At 34.1% G+C, this 17,023-nt stretch overlaps 2 protein-coding genes and 1 pseudogene across 3 annotated transcripts; 1 reads left to right on the forward strand and 2 right to left on the reverse strand.

Annotated features, from left to right (window-relative positions):
- Positions 1-513: 513 nt before the first annotated feature.
- On the reverse strand, positions 514-2,219 carry LOC143636547 (high-affinity nitrate transporter 3.1-like). The gene is made up of 2 exons (XM_077104113.1): positions 2,035-2,219; positions 514-1,111 (listed from the first exon to the last, which is right to left on the reverse strand). Exons 1-2 carry the CDS (start codon positions 2,159-2,161, stop codon positions 636-638), a joined length of 603 nt encoding a protein of 200 aa, XP_076960228.1. The 5' UTR covers positions 2,162-2,219; the 3' UTR covers positions 514-635.
- A 2,586-nt stretch (positions 2,220-4,805) lies between these two features.
- On the forward strand, positions 4,806-11,553 carry LOC143636544 (chloroplast sensor kinase, chloroplastic-like; annotated as a pseudogene). The gene is made up of 9 exons (XR_013154260.1): positions 4,806-5,167; positions 7,889-8,050; positions 8,188-8,484; positions 8,940-9,005; positions 9,579-9,647; positions 9,853-9,945; positions 10,588-10,802; positions 10,874-11,150; positions 11,233-11,553. The product of XR_013154260.1 is annotated as a chloroplast sensor kinase, chloroplastic-like (transcript).
- A 1,930-nt stretch (positions 11,554-13,483) lies between these two features.
- LOC143636548 (uncharacterized) lies at positions 13,484-15,547 on the reverse strand. The gene is made up of 2 exons (XM_077104114.1): positions 15,446-15,547; positions 13,484-14,587 (listed from the first exon to the last, which is right to left on the reverse strand). The coding sequence occupies exons 1-2, from the start codon at positions 15,545-15,547 to the stop codon at positions 13,484-13,486; spliced, it is 1,206 nt and encodes a 401-aa protein (XP_076960229.1).
- Between the last annotated feature and the right edge of the window lie 1,476 nt (positions 15,548-17,023).

Here is a 17,023-nt window from a genome sequence, read left to right on the forward strand (position 1 = left end):
TCTAATTGGCGGGGTATTACTCGCCCCAATTATGTCGGGTTTCAGGTTTTTCTATCAGGTTCGGGTTTCACTGTCATCCCTACTCGTCATTTACTCGTTTTATACTAAAAATGAAAGATATAGAAATGGCCAAAATTTAAAGGAATTTGTATCGTGACATAACCACCTATGACAGTTTTCTATATGATCCAACTCGACGATAACGTTCGGTTTATTGCTTATGGGCCTCGTAGCTGCACTTGTAGACCGACTTAGGCTCTTTTAAGTTTGAGCACATTTTGTCATATTTCCTATGATAGCCCATATTCGCTTGTTAAACCAAATGGACAAAATATTTTTCATGTTCATTACTTAATAATAAACGAACTTTCAAAACAATACCAGACTGGTTTTTATGAAGAGCTTATTTAATAATTAAAGAGCGGAAAACATGACACAAAATGCACAAACTTAAAACAAACTAACTTGTAAAAAAACACGAGTTAAGAGCAAATAAGAAACTTATATTAAAAGTAACATAAACACTCCTTTTATTCCTATTTAGTATAACTTTTATAATCACTTAGTAACAAGTAGCACTTTTGGTTTTCTAACACGATATAATGTTAAAATCTAGTGTATTTACTAATAGTCTTTTAACTTTTTACTTTAGACTGCCTTCTCTCTATAATGAAAAAACCAACAAGCGACAGCAAAGCAAAAACCGAAAAACAAATGGATGCAACATCAATCGACACATGATGCCCACTAATCCCTTGAATCTTGAATAAGTTATTGGTCTTCTTATTGTTTGTGGTTTGCCCATACGCGATCTCTTCATCGGCATCATTATAAACATATGATCTTATAAAGTATGTAGCTGTTGGAATATCTTTCTCAATATTCCACTTGAATCCTTCTACATTCCCCTCATAAGGTTTGTTGTATATCGTAAACTGACATGTTTTGTCTTTTCTTAGGTTGTCATTTGTTTTCCTCCATTTTCGATCAATTTGGCTAACCGGGGCATAACAAAGCTTTACTTTCACTTTCTTGTATTCGTCGGTTTGGTTTGTGGTCGTTTGGTTCAATCCAAAAGTAACGGTTATATCATCTTCACCGGCTTTTAAAACTGCGAGTTACATGTTTTGTTTGGTTATTAGAATAACATATTTTAGTTGCAAAACACCCCAAAGGGTGTCACTTGCACCTTTATTTTATTTAATAAAGAATCATTTTTCTTGAAACCATATTTCTCACAAACGTATTTTTATGTTATTATTCATATGATTTTGCAGAAATTGCAACTTTTTTTATAGGTAATAATATATATTCAGTTGGGTGATTATAAAAAGTTTTTCTTTCAGGAATAATTATATATTTTAAGTTTTATCTTGCTAAATGAAATACTATAAAAGTTTTAATATTGTATAATCAAAAAAAAATGTTGTTTTTCGCGTTTAATACTCACGTCATCTTCAGTTGACATATTTAACCTGTTTAGTTAAATGGTTCATGTTCGTATTTATTTGTTTAAGTTAAGTGCTTAACCCACTTAATTAAAAAGTTTGATCCTTAAACCTATTTAAATTTAGAAAAACAAATAAACATAAATGTTTATAAGGTCATCCCATCAACCCATTTAAGCCATCTATCACAAGTTCACAACTCGCAAAATCTGTTTAGGACATGCTTAGCCTATCTATCTATCCAACCCGCAAAGCCTGTTTTTGACCTAAGTAACTCGTTTATAATTTAATTCGACAACTTGCTAACAAATTTGCAAGCTGGCTAACATGTTTGGCCCGCTTATAGAAAATAAAATACGCGTTCATTTTAAGCATGGCACGGAAAAATATATGGATCATGTCTAGATTCATCAATTAAATCCGAAAACCATCAATCCACCAGACACCCCTAAATTCAAACAAGTATGGTTCTTCCTTGTGCGTGTTCATTGCACAAAACGAATTATAAACATCAAAAGTAATATAATTAAGTCTACTTATGAAACTTAAAATAAAACACGAATTTACTATATGAGTGCAGTTTTACCTTGACCTTCTATGACAGAAACCACGACGAAAAGAGACCGCGGCAACGACGAGAAGAGCACATCTCCATTTGTAATCTTTAAACAGAAGAATAGAAGGAGAGAAACTTTAACCAAAAAAGATTTCATATATTCTGAAGTGAGAAATTAAAATCTATTAGGTATTTTGAAGAGTTTATGAATGGTGTTTATTTTATGAGTGGTGTGTAGAGTCAAAATTGTCATATAGTGACCATAGTTAATGTGAATGGCCCATGGCTGCCATAATAGACTAAATGGCTAATAATAGTTGTGGTCTCAAGAGTCTTTAGTCCACACTCAAGTTGAGTTCATTGGGCCATTGGTTTTGTTCTAAAAGTTAGCAAAATTCAATGGTTTGTACTTTTATGAGGTTGATAGTGTTACTTTAAATGTTTGATTTGTTTACTAAAATATGATATTTGTATTGAAAAACAAGGTAAAACAAAATGTGATACTAATTACTTTAAATTTGTTAATTTTGGATTATTTCAAATAAAAAACATGCCAAATGATTTGATTATGTGATTTTACCATTGACACTGACACTACATTCTTCGGTTTAAAATACAAATAAAAGAAATGATAAGACTGGATAGAGGAAGAAAAAAAAGAAATTATATATTTAAAAGACATTCTCGAGTTAAAATAAAAGAATAGAAAAGAAAGTATTAATTATATTTTTGAGTTAGATAGGAAGAAAAATATAGAAAAAATATTATAACTTTACAATCATGTCCTCATTATTGAGTTAAATAGGAAGGAAAAGATATGGTAAATTAGTAATATTATACATGACTATAAACTTTCATTCCGAATCAGACCATATTTGGCTGGAAAGTTTTGAAAGAAAAAGACCATAACTTTTTATTTCCATTCTCTTTCTTTTATTTTAATGAAAAAACTCAAAAATGAAAAAAGAAAAATTTTCTTATCTTTTCTTTTCCAAACTCTTAAATAAAAAACTCAAGAATGCAGTGTAAAGAGGTATTTCAAATTATATAAATTTTAAATATTTTTTTACTTTATACAACACAATAAATGATTATAAAAAAATAATATATATAATATATATAATTAATTATAAATATATAAAAATTAATTAATAGATAGTAAACGAGCTGAGTCCAAGCCGAGCTTGAGCTTAAAAAAAACTACTCCCGAGAAGAGCCGGCTCAACGTTCTCGGAGGCCTAAACCCAAGGTTGCAAAAGTCGCTAGGCGGACCCTAGACGGCCGACTGGGGAGTTGGGTGTAATCGGAGAACTCGGGGAGTACTCGGACATGATAAATATAAATAAAATTAATTTTTGGATAGTATATATATATCAAATATCATAAGTTTAATAGTATTAATAACAAAATAGGTGAATATCAATATAAATAAGAGAAATAGATTTTTAAATAATAGATTATTCTTAGAATTGCTAATAATTAATTAAAAATATGATATTTTTTCTTTAATAATAGACATACGAATTATGTTTTATTTTTTTAAGTCAAAATTGCTTCAAGTTTACCGACTACATGTGATTCTGGCCGAGTTTGACCACCTTTGATCGATTCTTAGCAACTAGGTGGAGTTAAAGAAACTCGCATCGGCGACATACCTTGTAGCGAGTACTCAGGGAGTACTCGGCCTTGTAAACCTACTTTTGCAACATTGCCTAAAACTAACTAAAAATGTTGAGACATTTTTCTTTTATTTATTTTATGCGTATAACGCTAGAGAGAATACAAGAATTATAAAATATGGATGATATGCACTAAACAATAGAGAATATCAATCCTTCTTAGCTTATGGCCAATCAATGAGTTACTAATTCTAAAAAAAACTCTACTTTTAAAATCTAATATTACGTATCTCCTATTTAAGATGGATACCCTATAAAACTGGAGGCTCAAAGCCTTAACCTCGTTTAGCATATCCGCGAGGCGGCCTTGCTCCCGAGCCGAACTCGATCTTTAGAAATAAAGATCAAAACGAGAAGAACTTGAGCTCTGCGTAAGTTAAACGAGCTCGACTCAACTCGTTTGCACTCACTCCTACTCCTAGGGGTGCAAACGAGTCGAGCTGCTCGCGAGCTATTCGAGATCGACTTGTTAAAAAGCTCGATCAAGTCGAACTTAATCAAGCCCGAGCCTGAACCCGAGCTCGAGCCTAAAAGTAAGCTCGTTTAATAATCGAGCCCGAGCTTCACTTATCGAGCTCAGCCGGCTCGTGAATATAATTTTTTAAAATGTATATTTAATAATTGTTAATATATATATATATAAATATATAAATATATATATATATATATATATATATATATATAATATGTTATGAGAAAATAGCTAAAAACAACTAAATAATATCTATTTTTATACACAAAACTATAATAGAAAAAATAATATTAAAATAATTCTATATAAAAAAGAATTAATAAATAGTAAATGAGCCAAGCCGAGCTCGAGCTTAAGAAGCTACTCACGAGTTAAACTCGAGCTTTGAAAATAGAGCTCGAAACAAGCTAAGTTCGAGCTCAAATTCTGTATAAATTAAACGAATCAAGCTCGAGTCAAGTCGAGCTCGGGCTCGGCTCGGCTCGGCTCGGCTCATTTCCACCCCCACAACGATTCTTTTGTAATTGTGTCACATGCTGTCCACAATAACCGTCACCACCCTATCCACTTATACCAAACCGGCAACCACCGCCGTAACAGAATTCTCCGGCCAATAATAACCGTCACTCACTCACTCTCTACATATAATAATGATACTCTCTTCAATCACACCTCAATTTCATCATAATCTTCACCAACACACTGATCTCCGCCGTCAATTTCACTACAAATCATCATCCGCCGTCCATTGCAGCATCGGTTCAACTCTCCGTCACGTAAGTATTAGTGATAATAATGACAGTAGTAACAAATGCAGGGTGATGACGTCACGGTAGCGTCAGCTGCCGCTATTGCAGCTGCTATACGTAGCGCGTCAACGTCTCCGGTGGAGTTCGCGCAGAGGATTGAGAAGAGTAAAGCGGTTGTGCTTCCGAGTTCTGATTTCCAGACGCTTTGTGTTGAACAGATGGATCTGTTTCGTCGGATTGTGGATCCGGATGCTCTGTTATCGGTAATATTATTATTATTATTATTATTTGGTTTTAATATGTGTAATTGAGTTTAATAACATACATATAGGCATATAGCTATTTGTTATTTCATTGATTTGGTGATTTTGTTAGGTTTACTGTGTATAATTGAGTCAATATACATATGCCTGTTTGTTATTTGATTGAATTGGTAATATTATTAGGCTTACTGTTTATATTTGAGTCATTATACATATGACTGTTTGTTATTTGATTGAACTGGTAGTTTTATTAGGTTTACTGTGTATAATTGAGTCATCTGTGAGCTGTAGTGATGTTGTTATTTGATTGAATTGGTAATAGGTTTCGCCGTTTCGGTTACATAAAGAATACTGTACCTAATGGTAGCCTAAGGTTTGAAATGTTAGTGGTAAAGGTATAAGACTATCGTGATGGAATTGGTGATTTTATCAGGTTTACTGTGTATTATTGAGTCATTTGTGAGCTATTGTGATGTTGTTATCTGATTGAGCTGGTAAGATGTACCTAGTGGTAGCCTAGGTTTTGCAGTATTAGTGATAAATGTATCAGACTAACGTGCTTCCAAGCTCTGATTTCCAGACGCTTTGTGTTGAACAAATGGATTTGTTTCGTCGTATTGTGGATCCGGATGCTTTGTTATCAGTAATATTATTATTAGGTTTAATATGTATAATTGAGTTTAATAGCATACATATAGGCATATAGCTATTTGTTATTTCATTGAATTGGTGATATTAATAGGTTTTACTGTGTATATTGTATAATTGAGTCAATATACATATAACTTCTTCATTTGTGGCCTATTATGATTGTTATTTGATCAGGTAGCATTCTCAGTTACAGTTAGAATAGTAAACCTAGTTACAGACTTCAATTACAGTTAAATAGTAAACCCAATCGTAGCCTAGGATTCGCAATATTAGTGGCTAAAGGTATCAAACAAACGATTTGGAAATTATATAACTATTTGTTTCGTCGTATTGTGGATCCCGATGCTGTTTTATCAGTAATTTTGTTAGGTTTACAGTTTGCTGTGTATACTTGAGTCAGCGTACACATGGTTATATAACTATCTGTTAATTGATTGAATTGGTGGTTTTATTAGGTTTACTGTGTATAATTGAGTCGTTTGTGAGCTATTGTGAATTCGTGATGTTATTTGATTGAATTGGTCATAGATTTTAGTTACAGTAAGAACAATGTGCCTAATGGTAGCCTAGGGTTTGCAATATTAGTGGTAAAGGTGTCAAACTAGCTATTTATTCATTTCAAGCTCGTGTGATCTTGTTATTTAACTAGGTAGCATTCTCTACACTAGGTGCATTTGATTGAGTTGGTAACAGACTTCAGTTAAGAGTTAGAATAGTAAACCTAATTGTAGCCTAGGATTTGCAATATTAATGGCCACCAAAGGTATCAAGCTAACGATTTGGAAATTCTATCACAAAACTAACTGACTGACAATTATAACTCGCCTGTGAATTATTTGCACCATAAACTAGGTGTACTTAATTAATTTGGTAGCAAACTTTAATTAGAGTTAGAATAAGAAACCTAATTGATTATGTAGCATTCCTTAATCCTTACACTAGGTACATTTGATTGATTTGGTAACAGACTTTAATTAGAGTTAGAACAGGGAACCTAATTGTAGCCTAGGATTTGCAATATTGGTGGTTAAAGGTATCAAGCTAATGATTTGGAAATTGGAAAATTTATCAAGTCTGTAGATAAAGTTTTGGGAAAATTTTCAAAATAGACAAATTGACCAAAAAGATTTTTAAATTAAGCATGAAATTATTTTCTCTGCAAATAGGCATGGCCAATCACGTCTTGAAAAATAAGCTGCTTAGGCACCATTAGGCACAAAATGGACCAGCACGGGATATCATGTAAAAGTTATTTCCTCTAAACTGCAATGAAAAGGCCACGAACGTGCATGGAGAGTTTCCAAAAACGCCTAAAAAGGCGCGCGATTAAGCTCGTTTGGATCCCACAGGCTGATGATCTGGCACCCGCTTAGCCTAGACATTTCCCAAAGAGGCTTAATAAGTCGCTCAGTTAGGCTCTTTTGGATCCTGCGCGCTGACGATAGGGCACTCTTTTAGCCTTGACAGTTTCCAAGGACTCTTAAAATGTCGTGCGGTTAGGCTCATTTGGATCCCACACGCTGAAGAACAGGTTAATATGTAGCCATGGCAGTCCCGGAACCTCACAGCCTTTTCATTGCTGTTTAGGCTTCTCTATAGCCTTATCATGACACATGTCAGAATTTTGTTTTGCCAAGTCATTTTTACATTCTGTACCATTCTGGCCCATTTGGAGCCTAAGCGGCTTATGTTTCAAGACATGATTGGTCATGCCTATTTTAGAAAGGAAATAATTCATGCCTATTCTGGTAATTATTATGGTCAATTTACCCATTCTAAAAATTTTACCTTAAGTTTTGGTGTCCATCACAAAACTAGCTGGCTGACAATCGAGAATGTTGAAAGTTTCACAGTCATAAGTTATCTTTGAATTGCTTGAACCATTACAGGAAGCAAATTGTGCATTGTGTGTGTTATGGCTATTTTAAAGCATTTAGATGGAGATGGTGCTTTTCTTCATTACTAGAAGATTGATAAATCTTAAGGAGCATCTTAGTTGCTTTTTAACATTATCTTATTCTGATGTTGAATGCTCAATTTGAATCCTGATAGCATGCATTTAATATTCAGGTTTATGTGAGACCAGCTGGTAGTTATGTTATGGACAGGCTAGAGTTGCGCAGAGTTACCGTCTATCCTGGAAGGAATGTGTCTGATATTCTAATATTAATCAGTGATTTTAGTGTCCCAACAGGATTAAGAGCAGCTGAAGCTTCACTCTTGAAACAACAGGTACAATTTTTCATGCAATCTAAGGTGGTGTTTAGGATACATATTCATGCAACTCTTTCTTTAGAATAGGATATACCTTTTTTTTTGTTTCTGATTGTTCTTTGTTCAATTTAGGATACATATTAATGTAATTGTAGGCAGAATTTATTCCTGAGTCTCGAGCTTTGGTTTTCCCTATGGTGAAACATCCGTTTGTTGTTGGTTTTTTGGTTGCTGAAATTCCAAAACTAGAAATACAAAAAGAAGAAGATGATGCAAAACAAGGCTCATCACCTGAGGATACTTATGCAGTGTACCCATATGCAATCTCAAAATCATGGGAATTCCAAAATTTTGTAGATAGAACATTGGAATTGCACAACTTTTCTGCTGAGCAGAGATTAAATGCAATAAACATATCCCGCTCTGTTGCTATGGCGTATGTTATGGATCAGGTACATGACCAATTTAGTGAGTTATTGTGTTACAGTTAGAAATTTTCCAGGATTTTTATCCAAAGTTATTTTAAGTTTAAAAACTGAAAAAGTGGATTATGAGATTGTAGAACAAAGTTTTTAAAACTAAATCACTGCTTCCAATTGTATCGATATTTATAAAAAAATCATGGATAGTTTACAAATCTTCAATTTGCATTCAGCATGGCATTTTATTGTGAATGTTTTGGTTAAAATTATATTATTTGACTTATGGTTTTGTTCATGAGAGGTAGTGGTGTTTTCTTAATTGTAGACTGTGGAGCGATTAATGCTGTGAAATATTATTGTTAGTTTATTACTAGAAACTCTTGATTAGTGCTTAATATTATAAACCAAATGTTTCAAGACTGCTCTACTAGTTTAGTTTGAAACAATCTTAAGACGAGTACTAATATGTGTATGTTTTTTCACAGAAATCAATGTTACTTCAGCAATCATCATGGCAAAACAATGTTAGGATGAGTAATTTGGTTGAGTAAGTAAGACTTTTATACACCTATTTCACATTACTGACTATAAAACTGCATGAAATGACCTTTACACTTTTACCTGATTTTATCTACCAGCGTACATTTTATCATCAATTTTACCAACCGAGTTACATTTTATTACTGCACAGCATGTGGGTCCTCTTGAACTGGTTTTGAAAATTTGTTGGCATGGCATCTTATTTATCATTATACTGTATATGTATATGCTAGTTTAGATATAAATAAATAAAGCTATTTTTTACAGTATATGCTTAATGTTTCACATAAAGCTTTTTTGCATATGTGCCCATATGATGTGGTGGCTGCCTGGCTGGTATGGTCTCAACAAATGACACCAATATCCTGATAAAAACACTTAAAAATGAGGGTGGTTGCTAAATTCAGTTTTAAGTTACAAGTTGATTTATATAATATTCATAATGAAAAGTTGGATGCTAAAACTTAAGGAAAATATTATGAAGTAATGTATCTATTATGTGCACTTTAGAACTCTTTGTTCATCGATATTATGGACATAAATTTTCTTAGACAATATTATGATTATTATTCTTTTTTTAACAGATTCGTGGTCCACTTTCTAGCATTCGAACTTTGAGCAAAATGTTATCCGCCAATATGAAGAAAAATGAGGTGTGTGCCTAAGTTTGTCAATTTTTATTACTATAATTCATCCCCGACGACGGATTAGTCGACATTTTTCACAAATTTTACGAACAGAAGCTCTTATTTTCATATTTGCCACTCCTTTAATTTTGAATCCATTTCTTGGAAGAAAATAAATTTCTTGAAATTTTTCAGAAGTTACCTTTTTGACTCTTTGAATATGTTATTGTAGATTTCTTATGATATTGTCGAGGACATAATGGTAATAGGCGACGGTATGAGAGAGACTCTTCAACAATTGCAAGACGCTGTTCATATGACAAAGGTATGCTCTTGCATGGATATATATATTTAAGAATTAATTTCACACACATTATATACATGTATATTATCCCAAAAACTCAAATTTATGTGTGTATATATATATATTCTTCTAAACTTTATAATATCATATTTATTTATTCAAAACACTAAATATATCATATTTGCCATTTGATAGTAAATAAAGCTAAATCAATTATTTATATCAGTTTGGTTCACTGAATTAACAAATAAGAAAACATGCTTGTGCTTATTATGAATCTTTTACATATGGTGTTCTCTTGGTTTATTCAGTGAAACAATAATTATATAAACATATAATTCTATAAATTTGCTGTGGAGTATCCATCTAAAGTTCAATTTTCATATGTATCCTTCTAAATTTCATAATATTGTCCTTATCATTCAATACACTAAAAATAATATTTATTCATTTCGTAGTAAATAATGTAAATTTAGTTACTATAACGAACTGTTTCATTGAATAAAAGAATAGGAAAACTACGTTAATATTGTGAATCATATCACTGCCCTTAATTTCGTATTAAGAATAGGCTGCATATTTTCAATGAGCTTATGCATTTGATAGTTTAATATCAATGTTAAATGTTTATCGGTTCTGCTAATAGTTTCTGATTTCTTTCAGACCAATATAGTTCGCTACAATGAAGAAAACCTAACGAAAATAGATGAATCAGCTCACGAGTCAACGAGGTCTCTGTTATCCAATTTTTTCTCAAATGACACCTCTACCCCCACGAGACACGAGTATGGCGGACCTTTCTCTCTCTCTTCAAAATCTGGAGATTCGGAAATGCCCATGCCACCTATGGCACTTGCACCTTTGTTAAAACATAATATAAGGTATGGCTTTTCTTTTTCTTTTTTGTGGAAAAAAATAAAAATACTAATTTTTTTATTTTCATGTAAAAAAAGCCATGCAATGCATCTGATGTACTCTCGGATCTTGTGGGTGCACTCAAACCACTGGCTCATAAACAACAACGCATCATAGAAGTATGTGAAATACCCGAATCTTTGGAAGTTGCAGTTGAAGAACCTGCTTTGCGCCAGGATTTAAGCAACTTAATCGAGGGTGCGTTATTGCGTACAAATGTTGGAGGAATGATTGAGATTGTGTCCACCTCAGCACCAGCTGGAGGCGTTCTTATCATAATCGATGACGATGGACCTGACATGCATTACATGGTATGTTAAGTTGTTAACGTTGCCGACTCATACTCAACTTATTGTTATTATTAATTAAAAACGGGTTTATTTAACTGTGCAGACACAAATGCATTCGCTTACACCGTTTGGAGCGGATCTTTTGTCGAAAGGTATGGTTGAAGACAACATGACATGGAATTTTGTAGCAGGGTTAACCATCGCCCGTGAGATATTGGAAAATTACGGTTGTGTCCTCAGAGTAATCTCCCCTCGGGTGATTGAGGCAGCGCTTGGTGCTGGAGGGTCCCGTGTAGAAATATGGCTGCCTTCTTTCTCTTCTTCAACCGATGGTTTAAACCACCCTGCTCAGGCGGCATAAGGCTCTAAGTGATGTGGATTGCCCAAAAGGCCCTCGTTAAATCGGTAACAAACTTCTTAAACCGAAAAAAATTATATTCATGCTTATTGGCAATATGTATATATAATTGATGCTATTACATTAGGTTTATGTAAATAGCAAATTATATCAGAATTAATAGGTAATGTAAGGGTTTGTTGGATTATAAAGTAACAGACGTTTTATACGTGTAAAAGATGACGTGACGGTACCTTTTTTCTTTTTACCATAATCGGTAAAAAAAAGGTGACGTGGCAATGGTTTTACGGGTTTAGCATGCAATTGCATCAAATTATAAAGGGAATAAAAGTTTGTTACTTTAACCTTAAAATGTAGTTTGTTATAGACAATGAGTAACAAAGTAATAATCGCGATTGCGACTAGACCATCCAGATCGTGACAAATTTATTGCGAAAGTGACGGTCACGAAGAAAAGTAATACGACACGGTTTGTTGCAATCTTGATGGCCACCTTGAAAAGGATGATCGAAATGGCATATTCTCATGCTACTTGACTCTTATGGTGATTTTCTGCTTGGTAATGATATTTAGTATTTTAATTATTATTAAATGTCAACACCAAATGAGCTTTCACACGTTGATTGCAAATAGTGTTAAACTAGTTCCCGGTCCGATAAGCTCGTCTGGTTATTAAACCCATGAGTTAATTACACAGATGATTCTTGTGGTTTTGCCTAGGGGTGTAAACGAGCCAAGCTACTTGAGATCGGCTCGTTAAAAAGCTCGATTGAGCCAAGCTTAGACGAGCCCGTGCTCGAGCCTAAAACTAAACTCGTTTAATAAACAAGCCCGAGCCTAAGCTTCACTTGTCGGGCTCAAGCCGGCTCACGAGCCTAAACGAGCTTGTCGTTAACATAATTTATTTACTATATTTATATATATATATATTTAATAATTGTTAATTAATCTATATAATATTATGAAAAATAACTAAACAATATATATTATAATTGAAAAAAATATAAAAATAATTTTAAATATGTAAAAGGTATTTAAGAAATAGTAAACGAGTTGAGTTCAAGCTTTAGAAATAGAGATTGAAACGAGTCGAGCTTTATGTAAATTAAACGAGCCGAACCCGAACCTAGTTGAGCTCGGGCTCGGCTTGTTTGCACCCCTGGTTTTGCCTAAGTAACGCCTTTTGATCCTACAATAATAATATAATTATCTAATAACAAAAAAAATATATAAATTCCATAAGGACAAACAATGCCAGTTTCCAAGATTCCAAATTCTTTGAAGAATATAAACTTATCATCTCAAGACATGCCAACCTCAAATCACACGAAGATTATCAGATTCTTTATTCTCCACATAATCAATCCTCTTATCTAGTATAGTATGTAAAAGAAACATTAATTATATATACTTATAAAAAATATTTCAAATTCATAAACTTAACTCATTATTAAAATAAGTAAACAAAAAAAAAACATGTATTTGACTTAAATTTCGCGGATAATTGAAAAAGTTTCATAAACAGGTCAGGTTTGTACACGACAAGACATTCTAATTTAAGTAGATATAAAGATACACATCTATACATGGTAAAAACTTATGTAACATAGACATACGATTATTCTCAAAATTTCTTCTCATGTTTCACCAAATGTTTTTATGATTTTTATGAATATACTTTTCTTGATTTTAGCTTTCCATACTGTACTCGAGACGCGATCAATGACAAAAACAACAAAACACGAATTTAAATAAATAAAAGAATATCAATCTCGGTTCAAAATTTTCTAATTTATAATAAGGGAGACGTCGATCAATGGTCAGTAACAAACAGTCTGACCATCGAACCACGCCCTCCCAAACAAACAAATGAATAGAACTAGCGAATATTTACATCAATCACCTATAAATCCACGAAACTCATCCCGCTCTATAAAGACCTCCATTTTAAACAAATAAACACTAAGCATGTATTTGTACAACCTTTGGGCTCGGGTCAGCCTAGGTCAACCACTTTCATGCAATTCCCGGGCAAGAGAAATCTATAATCGTCCGCGTTTTCAATTAGATGTTGAGGAAGATGAACAGCCGAATACGAATGTGGAATGGGTCCCATTTTCCCGATGATATCCTTAAACGAATACTCCTCGGGCATCATATCGAAAAGATTTGACCCTTTGCATATCACATTTTGAACCCTACTAGGGTTCAAAAACCTCTTGAACCTCACTCTATCACTATGACTATAAGCTTTCATTTTGAATATAAACTCGTTAACGTGTCGAAAACAAAAGCTACAATGCCACCCGGCATCCGCTAGTATCACATCCGAGTGATGAAAATGGGCGTATCTCGTTTTCCCCGATTGATATCTATGAACCGAAGCCCGCCAACTATTATTATCCGAAAGAAACTCAAACGAATATAAATAATTTTTTAACCGAAGATGTAGCGCGGGCGGGATATCATCACACCATCTTAAGAGATTAATCGTGTGTCGGCTCGGGATTTCATCGACATCCGACATTATCAACAAATCATCGTTTTCGATCCCGGCTTTTTTAATAAGATAATCCAACGCTAACCGTTGATACGCCTCTTCAACAAACGGGTTCTCCCCCTTTTTAAACCTCCCAGGAATCATCCCGTAAGTCAACCTCGAGTCAACGAATTTAAACCGGTCACGGTTGCTAGAAAACACTAACGGTTTTGGGACCCCGGTGAATGTCGAGTTTGATTCTAGTAGTACAAATTCAGTCACGTACGGGTACAACTCGTGCCATCTTATTGTTAGAAGATCGACCTCGTTACTAAACAAAACGGCATCAAAAACACGTCTAGGGAACTCTCGGGTTTTCCATCCGTGAAGTTTACATAGGTTTTGCATCGAGACGTTTTCGTGATAATAATGTGGGATTTCGTGGAATGGTTTTGGAGGTGATTCCCATAACGGGCGTAAAAAGTATGTGATTTTTTGACCGTGAATGTATAGTGCGAAGATAATCGAGGGTGTCAACACGAATATGAAGATCAGGGTTTTTAAATCTAACCCACGAAGAATGCATTTTACACGCGATAGAGTCGAAGGTTGGCCCGAATCCTGTAAATCAAAATGCACATTTTGGTTACTAAGCACACACTTTTCTATATCTATATCTAAACACTCAAAGAGTGATTATCTGCAGCCTATAAGCTGTTCAAATAAGCAGCCCACAAACGTGTCCCGAAAATTAAATTATTTAACTGTTTTACATACTAATACTTTAAAATTCTAAATTTACATATATTTTTATTTTATAAGCAATTATGTTTAAACCATACCAATTTAAATTTTAAATTTTAAAACTTAGAAATTATTCCGATGGTTTATTTTGTTATTATATAATTAAAAAACTAAAAGAATAAATAAATGGTATAAATGGGTCAGCCCACGAACCCGTCTGGTTGACACGAACACATGACTCCTTTAGCTAAATGTGTTCACGCCTTTACGGGTATACAGGCGAAGCTTAGTGAGGGCCAGGGGTGGCCCCGCCCCTGACCCCTTTTTTTTACGAAGCATTGTAAATTTACACCCTTCGCCCAAAAATTTTTATATGCGGCGTAAATTTACCCGTTTTAGATCGAAAATTCGAGCCCAACCCCCAGTCGTTTATGAATTTTTTAAAACATTTTGAGAAACCCTCTCCACCCCCACCCACCACCCACGCACACACACTCTCCCACCCACAACCCCACCCCCTATGTTCTAGTCCAAGCTTCAATGTTCAACTGTTTGGTTAAACTTGTTCGCTGACAAACCCGCGAATTTCGAGTTAGGTTCGGGATGAAAATCAAGACCTTTGATTGCAAATAATAGATTTTTATGAATACTGAAATACCAAAAAGTTTTTAACAATTTTTTTTTCCAAATTAACAGACTAGATGCATATATATGTATCATAAGTTATTAAATTACCTCATCACAAATATTACTGCAGATATCATCTGATTTCTTAGAGCAATATCTTGATCCACCTTCTGCCATTAAATAAGCTTTCTCCACGATATTGACCACCATAAAAAGTCAAAACTCTAAATTCAATATCAATTGAATAAATTGATCACCCCCAAATTAATTACTAATTAGAGGGCAATCCCAATTTAATAATATAAAAAATTGAAGAAGAATTGAGTGTCTGGGGTTTCTTTCTTTCTTTCTTTCTTTCTTTCTTTGTATCCTGTAAATTACTCTATGAATGTGAATATAAAAGATTATAGATATAATGCATTTGAATGCATATGAATGGTGGTATATATACATGGGAGATGATAAATAATAGTTTTTGCAAATGACGAAATTGCCCTTCTTATTTATTTGTTTTTTATTTCTTTTAAAATTTTATTTTTACGTGAAATCTCCTGGTGTATGCTTTGTTTGCATCTTATCCTTCCTAAATTTTTGCCAATAGATTTGCTGTAGTGAGATTTTACCGAGTATGGCTATTATTATTGTTTAAAGACTATACTCTAAAATCTGATGGCCGTTTGATTCTGTTTTTAATAGAAATATCTTGTAGTTAGTATGTTATCTTTTATTATTTTTTGTTTATCTAGATTCCTAGTTTATTATTTCATTGTTTACTATAAATAAGGTTATGATTTCTCTTGTCACACCCGGCCCTGAGCGGCGGAAACAGCCGGGCGCGCGCGAGTGGGGATTGATAATTAAGCACGGGCCATTGCAAACATTCAAAGTAAGATTTTCATTGCGCATGAAATGTTTAATACAAATACATTACATTGTTTAGAAATTTCATAAAAACATCCAAGTATAAAAACTGTTGAAGATTTCCACGCCATATCCCCTTGCGCGGCGGGAACAACCACGCGCATCGAAGGGATAGAACTAAAATCTTCCAAAAAGCTAGTTTTAGATGTTCAGCGTGAGGTGCTCTAAGTGTGACTCCATGCGCTACCTAGTTATCTCCTGAAAGACACGTAAAACATTTGAATCAGTATAAACTGAGTGAGTTCACAAGTTTTAGTAACTTGATAAATCGCATTGCATCATAGTTTTGATAAAGATCATATTGAAACACATTTCTGATTTCATGTCTAAACATATGTTTGATAATCCGTATGAAAACATAGATCTGACAACATATTTCTGATAGATCCGTTCCGCGGGTTACGCGCGAACGTTTCTGGAAAACGTACTCGTCTATGCAAAGTGGCGCTGCCACTACGAGCTAAAATAGTGTAATACCGTCCCGCGGGTTGCGCGTGGACATTTCTGAAAAGCCGTGCTCGTCCATGCAAAGTGGCGCTGCCACTACGAGCGAATAATACTGTAATACCGTCCCGCGGGTTACGCGCGGACGTTGTGCCGGAAAACAAGGCGCTCGTCCATGCAAAGAGGCGCGACCCCTACGAGCGGGCTCAATCCCATAGTACTGCCCCATTCTAGGCACTCGTCCATGCAAAGAGGTGCGACCCCTACGAGTGGGTGGATCAAACCAGCAGTCCCTACCCTTAGAGTTCCAATGGTAAAGTG

Source organism: Bidens hawaiensis, unplaced genomic scaffold, assembly GCF_021521415.1.
Source record: "Bidens hawaiensis isolate Kalapana, Puna unplaced genomic scaffold, B.hawaiensis_p1.1 tig00007984_1, whole genome shotgun sequence".
In the NCBI taxonomy this organism is placed as follows: Eukaryota; Viridiplantae; Streptophyta; class Magnoliopsida; order Asterales; family Asteraceae; genus Bidens; species Bidens hawaiensis.